The 14,766-nt window shown below is 36.2% G+C and overlaps 2 protein-coding genes across 2 annotated transcripts; one reads left to right on the top strand and one right to left on the bottom strand.

Annotated features, from left to right (window-relative positions):
- Nucleotides 1-1,484: 1,484 nt before the first annotated feature.
- Nucleotides 1,485-3,205, bottom strand: LOC149379817 (casein kinase II subunit beta-2-like). The gene is made up of 5 exons (XM_089604061.1): nucleotides 3,079-3,205; nucleotides 2,756-2,959; nucleotides 2,459-2,565; nucleotides 1,728-1,893; nucleotides 1,485-1,645 (listed from the first exon to the last, which is right to left on the bottom strand). Exons 1-5 carry the CDS (start codon nucleotides 3,203-3,205, stop codon nucleotides 1,485-1,487), a joined length of 765 nt encoding a protein of 254 aa, XP_089460187.1.
- Nucleotides 3,206-6,130: 2,925 nt separating this feature from the next.
- Nucleotides 6,131-9,425, top strand: LOC149379816 (uncharacterized protein At1g28695-like). The gene is made up of 3 exons (XM_089603694.1): nucleotides 6,131-6,303; nucleotides 6,380-6,775; nucleotides 8,665-9,425. The coding sequence occupies exons 1-3, from the start codon at nucleotides 6,172-6,174 to the stop codon at nucleotides 9,166-9,168; spliced, it is 1,032 nt and encodes a 343-aa protein (XP_089459820.1). The 5' UTR covers nucleotides 6,131-6,171; the 3' UTR covers nucleotides 9,169-9,425.
- Nucleotides 9,426-14,766: the final 5,341 nt, after the last annotated feature.

Here is a 14,766-nt window from a genome sequence, read left to right as displayed (position 1 = left end):
ATTGACATTGATGTTAATAAATCTTCAAAGAATTTCTCAGAATCGTTTGAAGATTTATTGACATTGATGTCAATAAAAAGACAAAATGTCAATAAATCTTCAAACAAATTTTTAAATTCTTAAAACCATTTTTTTTTCTTTAGATTTCCCAAATTATTAGGTATATATGAGGTTTTAGAGGGAGTGGAATCATGAAACACGTTGATATGGACATAAATCGCTCTCTCTCCTCTCTTTCTCTTCACCTCCACGTCAATTCATCTTTTTCTCCGTCATGATTTATTCTTCTTCTTCTTCTTCTTCTGTGTCCAAAATGAAAAAAAAACACTAATACACAAACCAAACCCAAACCCTTAAGTTAAAGTCATGACAATAAATCTAAATCATTATCGATAAATGGAGAGTGGCTCGAAACGAGATTGATTTCGTATGTATAGTTGTTTTTTTTTCCAAATTTTTCAGGTTTCAAAAAAAAAAATCGTAATATCGATAATGTCAATAAATCAAGTAGATTATTGACGATAATGTAAATAAACTAGACAGATGAAATAAAAGAAAATGATATTTCATTGAGGGTAGTTTTGTACCGATAAATACAAGGAAGACATAATTTTGGATTAATTTTGACGTATTAAAATTTGGTCCAAAAGTATTGAGGAAGTCATATTCCTTATAACTATAAAAATGCCATATTTGTATTCCATATTTCACTAATCATACTAATCAATTATTGTAAAAATGGTTGATTAACGATCGTATTGTTTGTTACAATATTCACTTAAAAAGTTGGAATTTCATCGATAAGTTGTAAATTCCATAAATTTAAAATTTGAAAGATTACATAAATATGATGTTCTCATTTGTATTGAGCAATATATTAATTATATGATGCTTATTACCTTGATTCATGTTCAATGGATAAACATTTTCAAATTTAACTCATATAATTATGGCCATTCCAAAGAGATTAATATAGTTATTTGTGCTTCTTTCACCTATATATTTATGAATATATTTAATTTATCATTATAAAAAAAATGCATCAATCATTTCCGCGGCAACGCGTAGGTATATTGCTTGTTATAATATAATAGTTTCTTTTTCTTTTCTTTGTACTTTCTAAGTATTGTTATCAAAGTAAATAATTGATGTGATAAAAAAACAGACATTTCTATTTTGAATAACTAAAGAATGAAAATAAGATAAATTTACATATTTAGAAGCATGAACTTGTGGAAAAGGTTCTATCTTTCTCAGTTACTTAAATTGAAAAAGGTTTCATAAAATTCCCACCCAATCCCATTTTCAACCACTGGGCATAAGTAGCTTATAATTCCCTTTGCTTATCTCTACCTGTCAATTCAGTAGCACAGACAAAACAAGAAGTTCGTCTGCGGTTCAAAGAATAGCACCAACATTTTTAGATCAAGCTGAATTTAACTCGTGTATAATCTAAATCCCGATTTAACGTTGCATCAAGTAGATCACAGCAATGAAAGCGCTGACGTTGTTTGCGAATATTTGCTGATCTTGAAGCCATAAAGTCTTGGCACATAGCTTTGACTCGACTTGTGTGGCCTAAGGTGCTCGTAGCTCAAGTAGAACATATGAGGGAATGTTGTCCCAAAATAAGCTCCATCAATATCTGTTAATACTCAAAGGAAACAAAACAAACAATCTCATTGATCACTAATTACTTAGCTAGGTGCCTTGCATCACAAGGATACTCTTTTGGTCTTTGAATTTTGGCGCGTAAATATCTTGGCATTGGGGGCAGTAGATTTTCACCGTCCTCGATCGAGGCGTGTCTGACTCACCAACTGGCAAACATCTTTGTTTACTACAGTGAAATCTTGGGCAAACCCCAAACTCACATCTCCTATATTTCTCCAACTGAAAAACATAACTGCTATATTAATTTTGGCTTTTTTGCGTCCAGGTCCCTAAACTTTATTTGTTATAGCGGATGGACCTCTATCTTCTTTCTACACCAAAAATTTCTTAACTTTGAGAATTTGGTACCCGTGAGTCCGTGACCCTCTTATCTAGCTTGCACAATTTTTTTGGAAACAATCTCGAGTGCGTGACTTGTGTAAATTTAACTTGTTTTTTAGGGGTTAAAATGGTCTAATTACGTGATTTAATAAGAGTTTGGAACTACAATTAATAGGAAACATTATACGAAGATGACTGAGATGTGACAAGAATGTGAAAAAGAAAAATGGCTTTTGAGTATAAAATCACAGGAAATGAAAATTTGAACTTAAAAAATAAGGTCACGCACTTGAAATTCCATCCAAAAACCTAGAAAATTCAGCAACATGACAACAGGTGCCAAATCTGCAAACTGTGTCTTAGTGCGAAAAAAAAAAAAAAAAAAAAAAAACTAAAAAGACTATGCCAGATCTGCTAATAGCCCAAAAATAGTTGAACAATCTCAAAATATCGATTTTCTTACCATGGAAGACAATCCTTTGGTGGTTAATATGTAGCGAGCATGAACAAGACCGTAAAGTATCTCTGCCGCCAAATCGACCACCTCATTTTGCTCATCGGTGAACTCGTCTGTTTCAATTAAGTTGTGACATCGATATTCCTAATAAACAAGTAAATAATACTTGCAATACAAACAAAATTACACTTTCCATGACAAATAGTTATTGTCGCGCAAAGATTTTGTGTGCGACATAAATGCCAGTCATACGAAACCAAAACTGTCGCGGAAAACACATATAATATCGTATATAACTTATACCATGAGAAGATTCAGCGTCCAAAATCAAGTCAAGGGCATAATCATAGCAAGGCACTTTGGAGCTTAAGCCATTGAGATTGTTGTCATCAAGGAAGTATGATTCATCAACTTGGCAAAACATTTCATTTCCTTTTTCATTGCAGAACCGAGTCACCCAAGACTCAATCTCACGATTTACTTCTTTCCTCTTCGTCTCTGTTTCCTCTGCATTCATAATCAATGTGCAAATAAATAACACAATGAATCAACCAAATTTAACACACACACACATATATAGGAAATTTTGTATCATTCGCTATATATAAATATACAGAAGTACTGGCCTTCGGTGACATTGGTTGGTGATGACGTGGAAGGGACTGAGATGTCTCTGACTGGGCTTCCTGTGGTGGAATTATTTGATGTGGACAACGTCTGGCGATGATCTTGATGCGAGATTAAGTCTCTCATTATTAATTAATACATCAACATGAATGAAATGAAAGCATATTGTTTTTGTTATATTATTATGATTATTATCCATTGATTTGGCAACCGCACACCTGGATCTGGAGATTAAGTAACAGACAAAGTCTCTCTCCGGATTTTCTTCGTTTATATACAAACGTGAAAAGGGAATATACAGACACGTATACGAAGTACAAACATTGTATATTCCTCGAATAAAAAGGTTGATAAACGACATATACCGTTAAGTCGTTGGTTGAGAAAAAAAAATATTTTGTTTGAGACTACTCAACAAGATAAGTTCTTTAAATACCTTCTCAAAGAAGAAGTATTCATTTCTTCATATAAAGAACCATAATTTTTATTCGTGACCATTAAATAACCAAGAGCCTTGATGTTTATGTGCGTTAGTTCATTAAAATCCAAATCGGTAAAAGACTAGAAATTAAATTTCCTAATAATTTTTTTTTAAATGATGCGAAGAGCTTTAATTCAAATAATAAAAAAGGTAAAAAATTCTAGATTACATACATCTAAGGAATTTTGACAAGGTGAAAAAGCTTCCTGCAGAAGAAAAACAACAATATGCACACTCAATTAAAAGCACATGCTCGATCGACACTTTTGAGTTACCAGATGTGGTTGATAGAAAAACTAACTGAGGTCCACCGACCAAGGAAAATAGAAAAACTTCTAATGATCCATTCTTATTGAATCCATTTCCACTCTAACTACAACCAAAATAAAAGAAAATTGAAATATATAAACTAAAGTTAAACAAACGTTAAGTAAAAAACAGAAAAATGAAACAAAAAGCCTTTCGAGGTGAGCAGATCCAATCAAACCAAGGGAATTTGATACTCATCTACATGGTATCCGCGGCCCAGAAAATCAAGTCAGGGGCCAAATTTGAAAAAATAATTCTAAGAGGGGCAATTTGAAAAATTTATATAAATTTGAGCCAAAAATATAAACAATGCTAAAAATTTTAAGTAAAAATTACAATTTCTAAAAATCCAGGGGGACATTTGTCCCTCTTGAGCCCAAAATTGCTCCACCCCTGACGACAGTTGCAAAAGAATTATCATGCAAGACCATTGAACATCCGTAGTGCCGCCTCTGATCATCGTACCCAACCACGGTTATTAGCGACACACCCACAACCAGTGACGGAGCCAGGATTTCAATAAAGGGGGGGGGGGGAGGGCAAATTTGAGAAATATTTTTTAGGAGGGGCATTATTGAAAAAAAACATACAAATTTGGGTCAAAAACATAATTATTTGTAAAATTTAGGAGTAAAATTATAAAAAAGTATAAAAATTTGGGATTAAAAAAATAATTTTGAAAAATTGAAGGGGGGCATTGGCCCACCCTAGTCCCCACCTGGCTCCGTCAGTGCCCACAACGGCATGTCAAGCCTTGACATCCACCAGCCAAAGACACGCTGCTCCTCAAATAAGGTAAAAAATGTAATGCAGAAGAAGAGCTCAATAGCCCGCCACCAGAGCTCCGCGAGCCCCACAAGTTGCTGACCCAGATTTTTTAAAAAATATGAAATATAAATTATAATTATAATATGCAAGAATTTTTTTAAGAATTTTCTTTTTAAGTAAATTTTTAAAAGTTAAAGGGGATGGTCTCCGCCATTGACTACCACCACCGCTGCGAGCAGTGGCGGAGCTAGTAATTTCAATGAGGGGGAGCATATTTGAAAAAAAATCAAGTGGGACAAATTATAAACTTTTGTAAATATTGTAAGGTAAAAATTGCAATTTTCAAAAGTCTAAGGGGGCATTATTATTGTCTCAGCGCTTGCATTATAGCTACCATAAAGGACGACAGACTCTCATAGATAGTTCCGAGTCAACAAGCCCTGGGGATAAGTGGGGACGCGCCAATTTAAGGAAAAAAAAATGGAGAAGCTCTCTCCCGCGGTTAGAGATAATATTTTAATTTAGGTAACTAGTATGGTGAGTTTACAATATGTATCTCACACGCACACCCATATAATAGTACAGATGCCATACCAGAATATAATAATTAATATTTAACCACATCTCATATTGATTATTTTCTAAAAAAAGTCTACCTATAGGCATCAATTTTTCTTGTGGCAATTAAAAGATTCCCATGCTTAATTTGCCTAACAATACCATCAAGTAATAAATGACTAGTAAGAGATGGCCGGCTAATAACATGTAAAACACTTAGAACCAGCCGTCATCTCCCATGGAGACCCTCAAACTTTCATTTTGAAGGCTTTTGCATTTCCAATAGAAGACACTAAACCTTCATTATGGAGTTCTAAATAGTATACTCTCATATTTGAGGGTGCACTATTTGAATCCTAAAAAATTATGGTGTAATAATTTATTAGCCCTACTCTTTCTATAAATTGTTAAAAATTACCCAATTTTACAAAATTTAGCAATTTTTTTTTTTGGGTACATAAACATAAAAATATTTTTAATTAGATATTTTTTAATCAATTGATATATTTACTAGTGGATAAATATATATAAAAAAAACATATATTATCAATATTATACATTTAAATTAGGACAAACTATAATTCAAGAGTAAAAAATTTAATACACTAACACTCAAATAAATACTCACTGACTTTATGGAGACACACGTACAGTAATTTAATAAGGGTTTAAGCACAAATTAATAAGGGATTAAAAAAATTAAGACTCATTGACTTTATGTAGAATATGTGTAATATTACGTATTAATATGATTAAACATTAAGGATTAATATGCAGTATTTAAAAATTTATAAGAATAAATTTGAAGGCCAAAGTAGAGGGCCCTTAAACCCTGATCAATTTGAAGATAAGGGCCTCATGCCCATTGCAGATGCTCTTAGTGCGTGCATATGTCTATATATATAATATATGCATGTAAAATACTTTACACACGAGATTAAATAATTAATAATTGGTTAGATATATCACTCAGCAAATGGAGAACAGCCATGCCGTTGGGTTATCTCTTCTTTTCTCTGCATGCCTTTATATGTTCATCCAGTTCATTAACCCAAAAGGTCTCGACTCATTAAATCTCACGTTTCAAAATTACGGAAACTCAACGAAGGTACGTAAATAAGCTTTACAAATGTACTGTGTTTACGAAGCATATATATCTCTGAAACATTTTTTTTTTAATACAGACGACGAACATCCAAAAAGATGCCCTGGATTTAGCCCTTTCAAAGGCCTCAATGGCAAACAAGACCGTTATAATAGCTATAATAAACAAAGCCTACGTGGAGCAAGAAACCGGCGATGATCGCAACACGAAGCGAATGTTTGACTTGTTCTTGGACGGCTTTTGGGTCGGAGAAGGTACACGTGGCCTGACCGACCACCTTCTGATCGTGGCCGTTGACCAAACCTCGTTCGAGCGGTGCGAGTTTTTGCGGCTCCGATGCTTCAAGCTCGAGACCGAAGGCATGGATTTTGCGGCGGAGAAAGTGTTCATGTCAAGTGATTTCATCAACATGATGTGGCAGAGGACTCGCTTTCTTGGAGAGGTTCTCAGTCGTGGGTATAGTTTCATTTTCACGGTTAGTCCATTTAGTTAATGACATTTTCAATGGGTTTGTGACGTGGCAATATCAACTATAACAAAATGTGAATGAGAAAAAGGGACATGAGATCAGAATTCGTAAAAGGAAAAATTGTACAAAATAGTCATCTGAAACTTATTGATTAGCAAAATAACCAAAGTTTCAACTTTTCACCAAAGTAGTCAAATTTACGTTTTCAAACAAAATTTGACAGCTAAGGTTAAATTTTTTGACGATTATTATAAGTAATTTATCACTTTAAAAAAAATAATCTTGAGGTAAAAAACACTTTTGAAATATGATTACTGCACATTTTGGATATTTCACTAAATTAAAACAAATCTTAGTTATTTTGTAAATTCATAACTTTAAATTGACTATTTAGCTACATCAACCTTCCTAAAATGGTAATTGTTTTAAAATTTAATAATTTGCTATTTTTTTTCTTTTCTTTTCATTCATTTAAATTGTTTACATCTATGTTGACACACTTGATGAATTTATATTAATAAGTTGTAAAAATGTAAATAAAATTAGCAAAATGTTATAATTATAAAGAATAGAGGAAATGCAATGTATTTTTAGAATCAAATTAATTTAGGCGTGCTATTTGAAATTAAAGTTACTATAGGTAATTTCTTTGTAGGAAAATAATATTGTAGTTTTAAAAACCTTGTTTATAGGACTAGTCTAAGCCGTCTTAACACAGTAGAATATGGACTACGTACCTTTGAAAATGATGAACTTAGGATCTTGTATTTGGATCCTTTTTTTTAGCCATTTAACATCATAAACATATTATAAACAAGAGTATTAATTTGTCCATAAAAGTAAATTCACGAAAATGATAGTTTTCGTGTGCAATATTTTTCGTAAATAAAAGCCACATATTACTTGATTATATTACAAAATTATTTCGCGAAAGATGACATTATAAAATTTATAATGCAAAGCAAAACATAATATAGTTTCTTAATATATATGTCTCTAATAGTTGTATGCTACCAATTATAAAACTATGTGATGAGTACGGCCCTATAAACAGTGACGGATCCGGGATTTCAATCAAGGGGGGGCAAATTTGAGAAATATTTTTTAGGAGGGGCATTATTGAAAAAAAAACTTACAAATTTGGGTAAAAAAACATAATTATTAGTAAAATTTAGGGGTAAAATTATAAAAAAAATATAAAAATTTGGGGTTAAAAAAATAATTTTCAAAAATTGAGGGGGGGCATTGGCCCACCCTGGCCCCCACCTAGATCCGTCACTGCCTATAAACCATAGTTGTATGCTACCAATTACGGCAAATGATGATGGTTTTAATTAGGGTGATTATTAATATTGGTATTAATAAACTTATGTTAAAGCGGTTTAACTTTTATGTAATAACGATATAAATATAGTACTTAGTTTGGTAAGTAGCTAGTTAATTTGGCCATAGTAGCAGTGCTGAGGAGATCGAAATAATGGCTAGTTTGTATTTATATTTACGGCAATAGTAGGCAGAAAAAATCCGTTCTAGATATAGTAGCACTATATATGTGTAATAAAATTAAATTATCTTACTACTTTTTTTCGACATTTAAATTCCTAGCACTGTAATTTTATGTCCTTTAAACAATGCCACTAATTTTATGATGTAATAAATATTAATTGAAATGGCAAACACACAAATAATTTAGATCTATAATAGTTAAAGGGGCATATAAATTATCGTTTTATACGTACGTAAGAGTATATTAACATAACTACACATACATCATATTCATATAGTAATATCGGAGGTCCAAAATCTCATCATAAAACAATAAATAATGCACTATTTTAGAAAATATAAACAAAAGGTGGATTTAATTATCTCTAATAATGGTTAATTATATACAGGACACAGATGTGATGTGGCTAAGAAACCCATTCCAAAAGCTGAGCAACGACACAAACATAGATCTCCAATTCAGCGTTGACTCATTCAATGGCGACCCAAGTTACAAAGCGAGCCCCATCAACACGGGCTTCTACATGGTGAGGTCTAACAACAAGACCGTTTCGCTGTTCGATTCTTGGTACGCAAGAAAGAACTCCTCCGCGGGGATGAAAGAGCAAGACGTGTTGCAGAGCATGGCGAGAGAAGGCGCTTTCGAAGCCCTAGACCTAACGGCTAGATTTCTGGACACACTCCATTTCAGTGGGTTTTGCCAAGATAGCAGGGACTTCCGGGCTGTCACAACGGTCCACGCGAACTGTTGCCGTACGATCAATGCCAAGATACACGATCTGACGGCTGTTATTCGCGATTGGAAGAGGTTTAGGAGCTTACTGTCTTCTAACCAGTCAACGACATCGATGACGTGGACTAGTCACAAGGCATGCATGGAATCATGGCACTAATTAACTCATACCTCTATATTATTATTATTATTATAATATTTTTATCGAATCTCTTATATATCCTGTCATGCATCATATTCTCACCAAATAAAACCTTGTAATGTAGGATTTAATATTTTAAGTTATAGAAACAATTTATGCAAAATTTCAATATATCTACGTATATATTATAAGTATGAATAAAGATTTAATGTTCGAGTGATGTATCACATAAGCCACATCTTCTCTATAACTATTACATGTACTAGCTAGACAAAGGATTATAATATAACGTAAACAGAAATGTAATACAACATAAAGTATGTTATATGGGCTACGTCATTATTTATTTAACTTCATTTATATGCTACGAATTATTATTTTTCGTTTAAATTGTATTATCTAAGATGCCAGCATGCATGATCATTTTTTAGAGCATGAGAATATAAATCATATTTATATATATATATATATATATATATATATATATATATATATATATATATATATATATATTATAAGTATTAGATTATCTAACAAACTTTATCATTATTTATGGTTTTTAAAATATATAGAGAGCGTTGGTTTAATATGTACTATAGGTAGAGAGAGTGTTAAAAAAAGTATAGAGAGAGAGAGAGATTTAATTTTGATAATTTATAATAGAGAGAGAGAGAGAGAGAGACTTTTTGGATTTTGATAATTAAAATACTATTGTACTAAATTGCTTTCTACTGGACAAATGCTCCCCAGATGGCATCATGTTGCGATTTTTACGCGCGCAAGTGCACGTGTCGCTCAAGTAATATAGTGAATTAAGTACGAGTGTCGATCCCACGAGGAACAAACTTAATTAACAAACAAATTAACTAGCACGAATTGAACTAAAGATGGGATGGAAAGATGTCACAAATTATTGACAAGTTCTAACGCAAATAAATAACAAAATACTCAAATAAAAGTTGTAAGCAGAAAGAGAGGCTAAAGACCAAGGCTTCACGGGTTTGTTCAACGGTTTGGATACACGAATTTGACGCACAATCAATAATCAACTCACTACTCTTTGCTAACCATACTCACGAAAATAATATTGCTAAATCTCTCTCGAGCATCTAACAACCTATGTCAAAATTAGGAAAATCTTCTCTCGATCTCAATCCCTAACAACAACATGCATTCATATCAAGAGCATTCACACGATTCTATGGCAACCTAGCTATCTCTAGCCTAGGCATGCATCATAGTAATTCAAACCAAAACACTAACAACATAATCTTTCTCACTACTACAAATTAACATATTGGGTGCGGAAGGGTATTAGGTGCGACATGCACTAGTACAAAAAACAGCATTGGGTGCGACTTTTTTCGCACCTGAAAGTCAATTTTCGCACCCAATGATACCTTTAGGTGCGACTTTAGGTGCGACATTTTCGCACCCGAAAGTTCGCACCTAAAGGTCATGGGTGCGAAAAGTCGCACCCGAAGGTCATAACTTTTAGGTGCGGTTTTTCGCACCCATATTTGCACCCATAAGTCAGAAAAAATGTGCGAAAAATTTGGCGGGTAGGCCAACGGGTGCGACTAGTCGCACCCAAAAATTTGGCTGGTAGGCCTTTGGGTGCGACCAGTCGCACCCAAAAATTTGGCGGGTAGGCCAACGGGTGCGACCAGTCGCACCCAAAGGCCTACCCGCCAAATTTTTGTAGAGCCAATATGAGGTAAAATTGTTTAGGATCATTTCCGTCCGATGCATTCTTGAATGTAAACAAGTTAGGGTATTTGTAGACAAAGAAGCCCACAATTTATGATATTGTAGACCTATAAGTTGGAGACATCTGTGGTTGTAGACATATATGTCTACAATTACAGTAACCGTAGACATATAAGTCTATAATGCGAAAATATCTAGAGTATCCCTCGTGTTTAATCGAAATGCGAGATTTATCCCCTCTATTTCTAGAAATATCAGACATATCCCTTCAGTTTAATAAGGGGTTATATCAAATTAATCTCAATTACATTAACAAATTTTACTAATTATATCAAATTAATTTCAATTACATAATTAACAATTTTTATAATTATATCAAATTAATTTCAATTACATAATTAACAATTTTATCAAACTAACTACATTATTAATACATTTATACATATAAAAAAACTATTTAATTACCTAACTAATTAACGATTAGACTAATTATACTAATTACAATTAATCTAAATTAATTAAAAACACAATTAAAAAGGCTTCGAGAGGCTAACCTGTATGCGGGACTTGAGCACGGCGAGGCTGCGAGAGGCACGACGGTGCTGCGACGGGGAGTTCGTGGGCGTCGCTGCCTGGGTTTCGCCTAACCAACTGAAACAAAAAGAAAAAAACACACATACACACTGAGTAATTTATTCCGTTTTATATGCAATATCAGCAGCATTGTCTTTTTCCTAAGTGTCTAGAAACCAAAAGCAGTTGAGAAACGCAATGCAAACAGTGAGAGCACATGATCATGACAATAAGCACATCTATCATTTATATATACACGAAAATTTTAGATAAAATACCCAATAATACTCTGGTTGAGAGACGGACCTATGAAATTTGATCTCTTTGGGCTTGGCTATACACCTGCTGCGATTACATAAGGCCAGAATTAAAAAAAAGTCGGAAATGGAATTCAGATTAAAAAAAAAGTTGTTGAGCAAGGACGAGGAAGTGTTACCCGAGCCGAGTCAAACAGATAGAGAGGAGAATCTAGTGTTTGTGCGGCGAGGAAAGGCAGAGGGCGAGGGCGCTGGGTAGGTTGGGGGGTCGTCGAGTTTGTGGGACTGCGAAGCCAAGTAGTCGGCGGGCCCGAGCACAGACAGCCGTCACGCAGTGGTAGTCGCTCGCCGCGGGAGCAGAGGCCGGGCGGAGAGCCGTCGGTGGTGGTCGGAGAGAGCGACGGTGGACTGTGGTGGTAGGAGAGAGGGACGGATTGATGAGATAGGGTCGGATTGAGAGAGATGGAGTGATTATGAATGAAAATCGCATAGAAAATTTCTTTTATATCCTGACCTAGACTTTCGGTGCGACTTTCTCGGACCCAAAAGTTTCATTGGGTGCGACAAAGTCGCACCCAATGACCTGTGACGGACTATTGGGTGCGATAAAGTCGCACCCAATGACGTGTGTCAGTACTTTTGGGTGCGACTTTGTCGCACCCAATGATATTTGAAAACAGAGGGGGGAAATTTGGCCGCCGAAAAATTTAAGACATGTGGGTGCGACAGAGTCGCACCTAATAGTTAGGATACAGTATTGGGTGCGACTTAGTCGCACCCAAAAGTTTTGACGGACTTTTGGGTGCGACTTATCGCACCCAACATAATAAAAAATCGCGAAAATTTTCCAGTGCTTGTTTGACTTATGTGTCCGACTTTTCGCACTCGAAAGTCTTTTGGGTGCGACTTTTAGGTGCGAAAAGTCGCACCCAAAAGTCTTCCGCACCGAAAAACTATATTTGTAGTAGTGATGTCGCACCTAAACCCATATTAGATGCGACATGTCGCACCGGATACTCATCCGGATGACTAAAAATTTCGCTAATGTTTAGTGTTATTCTGTGCGACAATGTCGCACCTAATATGAAATTGTCGCACCTAATACCTTTAGGTGCGACAAATGTCGCACCTAATACCTTTAGGTGCGACATTTTTAGGTGCGACAAATGTCGCACCCAATGAGTTTTAAACTTAATTTTGTCAGCGAATCCCGCCGAATTTTTTTTGGATCTGGGATTTCATATGTCGCACCCAATATGATTATTAGGGTTTTAAACCCGACTTTTCTCATTTTTTCACACATTCACTCACTCTCTCTCTCTCTCACCGTCTCACAACGTCTCTCTCTCTCAGCCAGCCCCCGCCGCCGTCCTTCCCCGCTCCGCCGCTGCCGGCCCATCCTGGTATGTCCCCATCTCTCTCTCTATATCTCACCGGCCGTCTCTCACCGTCTCACTCTGTCTCTCTCTCTCAGCCAATCCCCGCCGCCGTCCCTCTCCGCTCCGCCGCTGCCGGCCCTCCCTGGTACGTCCCCCTCTATTTCTCTCTCTCTCTCTGTCTCACCGGCCATCTCTCACTCTGTCTCTCTCTCCCAGCATGCCCCGCCGCCGCTTGGACCAGCCCCGCCCCGCCGCCTGGACCAGCCCCCTACCCGCCCACCCCACCGCCGCCTGGACCAGCCCCCCGCCCCGCCCCACCGCCGCCTAGACCAGCCCCCTGCCCGGCCGCCCCACCGCCGCCTGGACCAGCCCCCCGCCCCGCCGCCTGGATCGATCAGCATCCGGTCTATTTCTGATTTTATATTTTTTTTTAATTTAAAAAACATATTAGGTGCGACATTGTCGCACCTAGAGGTATGACTATTAGGTGCGACATGTCGCACCTAATGCCTTTTGCTACGGGTTATCCGATGCGACGCCGTCACACCTAATAAACTTTTAGGTGCGACATTTGAAGTATTCGGTGCGACATTCGTCGCACCGGATAACGTTTTTTGTCCTAGTGTCTCAAGCATCAAGTTGTAGTACAAAATCATGAACAAGGTAGCTAATCTCGATCAAGCATTAAAACATATTTGAATTAAACAAAGTAGTAGAGAATGGAAATTGAATTTCAATATATTAAATCATATCCATAACCGAATCCTAAACCGGCTACGCCATAGTCCTTAATAATGAAATTAGTTCATGACGTAGCGAGAAAATAAAAGAATTAGGAAGAAGAAGAAACCATAATTAAAAACTAAATTGAAAATTAAAATACGGGAGTTCAAGAGTAAAGGAGAAGAATAAAACTGTAATTGGCGCGAATTGATGAAGAACGGCTCTCCTCTTTTTCTCTATCTCTCCCAAATACTAAGTGAAAACAATAAAAAAAAAAAGTGCTAAGATCCCTAAACAAGAGGTTGAGAAGTGTATTTATAGGCTTAGGTCGAAATTAGGGTGTTTCCTCTAATTTTCGGAGTAGACTGGGTAACAAAACTTGATCCGACGGCTCAGATTGCTCCAGAAAACACGTTTCCTTCTTTTGGTTTCGCGCACCTCGCGACGCGTGGTAGATGGGTCGCGGCGCGAGGTAGATCTTCTCGGGAGGTCGCGTTCCGCGCTTGACGCTCGGGGATTTTCAATGCTAAAGTTCTTCAACCTCGCGGCGCGCGGTATGGGGGTCGCGGCGCGAGGTCAACACTTCCATACCATTGCGGAACGCGCAAACTGCTCGGAGATGGCTCGGAATGATTTCCAGACCTCGCGGCGCGCGCTATGAGGGTCGCGACGCGAGGTTCTGAGGTCTTCTTGCTACATTCTTCATTTTTTACTCGCTTTTTGATCCCGAATGCCTCGATTTGTACAGATTTGCCCAGAGTATCATAAAAATCTCACTTTTGACCTGAAAACCTTCAAAACACACGAAAAACCTCAAAACTGCTCTAGAACAAGCTCGGATTTAGTCTGGATGATTGGAGTTTTCTACGTACGACACGCACCTATCACATCACTAGCTGAAATGGGTCATCAATTAGTTTATTATTTTGTATTCGTTATATTCACAAAGTATTCTCATAAATTTAAGCGACCGT

Source organism: Urtica dioica, chromosome 12, assembly GCF_054948205.1.
Source record: "Urtica dioica subsp. dioica isolate 48M chromosome 12, U.dioica_male_clone48M_v1_H2, whole genome shotgun sequence".
NCBI lineage: Eukaryota > Viridiplantae > Streptophyta > Magnoliopsida > Rosales > Urticaceae > Urtica > Urtica dioica.
Note: the sequence above shows the minus strand (reverse complement) of the source record. Positions and strands in the feature narration are given on the sequence as shown.

Coding starts and splice junctions, on each gene's coding strand:
- LOC149379817 (XM_089604061.1), bottom strand. CDS start 3,205: ATGAGAGACTTAATCTCGCATCAAGATCATCGCCAGACGTTGTCCACA. Junction 2,566..2,755: donor GGACGCTGAATCTTCTCATG/GTATAAGTTATA, acceptor TAATTGAAACAG/ACGAGTTCACCGATGAGCAA. Junction 1,894..2,458: donor CCAAAGGATTGTCTTCCATG/GTAAGAAAATCG, acceptor TATGTTTTTCAG/TTGGAGAAATATAGGAGATG.
- LOC149379816 (XM_089603694.1), top strand. CDS start 6,172: ATGGAGAACAGCCATGCCGTTGGGTTATCTCTTCTTTTCTCTGCATGC. Junction 6,304..6,379: donor ATTACGGAAACTCAACGAAG/GTACGTAAATAA, acceptor TTTTTAATACAG/ACGACGAACATCCAAAAAGA. Junction 6,776..8,664: donor GGTATAGTTTCATTTTCACG/GTTAGTCCATTT, acceptor AATTATATACAG/GACACAGATGTGATGTGGCT.